Source organism: Cucurbita pepo, chromosome LG20, assembly GCF_002806865.2.
Source record: "Cucurbita pepo subsp. pepo cultivar mu-cu-16 chromosome LG20, ASM280686v2, whole genome shotgun sequence".
NCBI classification, from domain to species: Eukaryota; Viridiplantae; Streptophyta; class Magnoliopsida; order Cucurbitales; family Cucurbitaceae; genus Cucurbita; species Cucurbita pepo.
The window spans coordinates 6,683,094-6,685,668 of record NC_036657.1 but is presented as its reverse complement, the minus strand read 5'-3'; the positions used below and the strand labels follow the sequence as shown (position 1 = coordinate 6,685,668).

Here is a 2,575-nt window from a genome sequence, read left to right as displayed (position 1 = left end):
TGTCTTTTACCGACGACATAAAGGTGACAGTAGCCTCGATGTACCTCGTAGAAGACTCTAAACTTTGGTGGCGTACGAAGGTGCAAGACATCGAAAATGGATTGTACACCATAGACTCATGGGAAGACCTCAAGAGAGAGTTGAGGGACCAATTTCACCCCGAAAACGTAGAGCATCTAACAATGGAAAAACTAATAGCCCTAAAGCAAACTGGAAGCATAAGGGACTATGTCAGACAGTTCTCGACCCTGATGGTAGATATTAGGGGCACATCAGAGAAGGACAAGGTGTTCTTCTTTATAAATGGGTTACAATCGTTGGCCAAAATAAAAGTACACGAGAAAAAGGTCCAAGACCTAGCTACAGCAATTGCCAGCGCCAAGAGACTTCTAGACTATGGGAACGAAGCGGGTTACCAAAGAAAAACAACACAAGCCCCAAACACTGGGGGCAAAGCATATAAGCCGCCAGGTCATCGAAATGGAAGCCCCAATAGGCCAAACAGAAGTAACGATAGACCAAGTGGACGGATAGATAGACCTCCTTAGAACAACCAAGCGGGGACATCTCAAGGACCTTCCCTCAATGAAACCACCTGACGACACCTTTACAATGCCTGTTGTGTAGAGGCCCCCACAAAGTGTCCTGCTGTCCTCATCAGGCCTCTCTTAGTGCACTCCAAGTGTCCACTCAAGCGAGCAATAACACAAGAGTCGAGACTATGCTAGACAAGAAGGAAGATCAAGACAACCCCCGAATGGTCGCGCTCAAATTCTTGTCAGCCCTCCAACGGAAGGTCAAACCGAAGGAGACAATAGAGAAAGGGCTCATGTTTGTGGATGCGACAATAAACTCTCAACCAAGCAAGAGCACCTTAATAGACTCAGGAGCGACCCACAACTTCATTGTTGATCAAGAAGCACGAAGACTGAGATTCACCATAGAAAAGAACCCTGAAAAAATGAAAGCTGTCAACTTCGAGGCCTTGCCTATTGTGGGAGTTTCCAAAAGAGTCCCCTTCAAATTAGGGGCTTGGACAGGAGAGTTGGACCTTGTTGTGGTTCACATGGATGACTTTGACGTGGTACTTGGGATGGAGTTCCTCTTAGAACACGAAGTTATCCCAATGCCACTGGCGAAATGCTTGGTGATCACCGACCGCAACCCCACAGTAATACCTGCAAGCATCAAGCAACAAGGTAATCTTAGAATGATCTCGGCCTTACAACTGAAAAGAGGACTCACACGAGAGGAACCTACATTTATCTATACCACTGATGGAAGAAGTGACCACTGAGGAAACTATTCCAAGCGAGATCAAGGAGGTACTAGACAGTTATGCTGACATAATACCAGAGAGCTTACCACAAACATTACCACCCCGTCGAGGCATTGATCACGAAATTGAACTCCTCCCCGGGGTTAAACCCCCAGCGAAGAACGCGTATCGGATGGCTCCCCCTAAGCTAGCCGAATTTAGGAAACAATTAGAAGAGTTGTTGACGGCAGGATTCATTCGCCCGGCAAAAGCTCCTTACAGAACCCCCGTACTATTCTAGAAAAAGAAGGATGGGACGTTGCGTCTGTGCATAGATTATAGAACCTTGAACAAGGTGACAGTACGCAACAAATACCCACTGCCGATAATATCCAACTTGTTCGACCAACTTCCCTGGGCCAAATACTTCACGAAGTTGGACTTACGATCAGGGTACTACCAAGTACGTATTGCCGAATGGGACGAGTCCAAGACAACGTGCGTAACAAGATATGGGGCCTTTGAGTTCCAGGTAATGCCCTTTGACCTGACAAACGCCCCAGCTACGTTTTGCACGTTAATGAACCAGGTTTTCTACGAATACTTGGATCAGTTCGTCGTAGTATACCTCGACGACATAGTTGTATACAGCACAACCCTAGAGGAACACAAGGTACACTTGAAGCTGGTGTTTGACAACCTGCGGCAGAATTAGTTGTACGTCAAGAAAGAAAAATGTGCATTCGCATAAACATGCATCAACTTCCTTGGACATATCATCAGTTGTGGACAAATCGGCCTGGATAGCGGCAAGATAAAAGCCATCCAATAGTGGAAAATCCCTACTTCCGTATCCGATGTGCAGTCCTTCCTAGGATTGGCAAACTACTATAGGCGGTTCGTCGAAGGGTTTTCACGGCGAGCCGCCCCATTAACAGAACTCCTGATGAAATACCACCCTTGGTCGTGGTGAAATAAATGTCAAATGACCTTTGAAGATCTGAAGACAACCATGACGAGGGGTCCTGTCCTCGGGTTAGTAGATGTTACAAAGCCATTTGAAATAGAGACAGATGCTTCCGACCTTGCCCTAGACGGTGTCCTTATTTTAGAAGGCCACCCCATCGCTTATGAAAGTCGAAAGCTCAACGATGCTGAATGGAGATACACCGTCTCTGAAAAAGAAATGTTGGCTGGGGTCCATTACCTACGCGTCTAGAGACAGTACCTCTTGGGATCACAGTTCATAGTGAAGACGGATAACAGCGCCATCTGCCACTTCTTCGATCAACCAAAATTGACGGCAAAACAAGCCCG

At 46.6% G+C, this 2,575-nt stretch overlaps 1 protein-coding gene across 1 annotated transcript; it reads left to right on the top strand.

Moving 5' to 3' along the window:
- Window positions 1-1,277: 1,277 nt before the first annotated feature.
- Window positions 1,278-1,973, top strand: LOC111782791. The gene is made up of 2 exons (XM_023663590.1): window positions 1,278-1,547; window positions 1,791-1,973. The coding sequence occupies exons 1-2, from the start codon at window positions 1,278-1,280 to the stop codon at window positions 1,971-1,973; spliced, it is 453 nt and encodes a 150-aa protein (XP_023519358.1).
- Window positions 1,974-2,575: the final 602 nt, after the last annotated feature.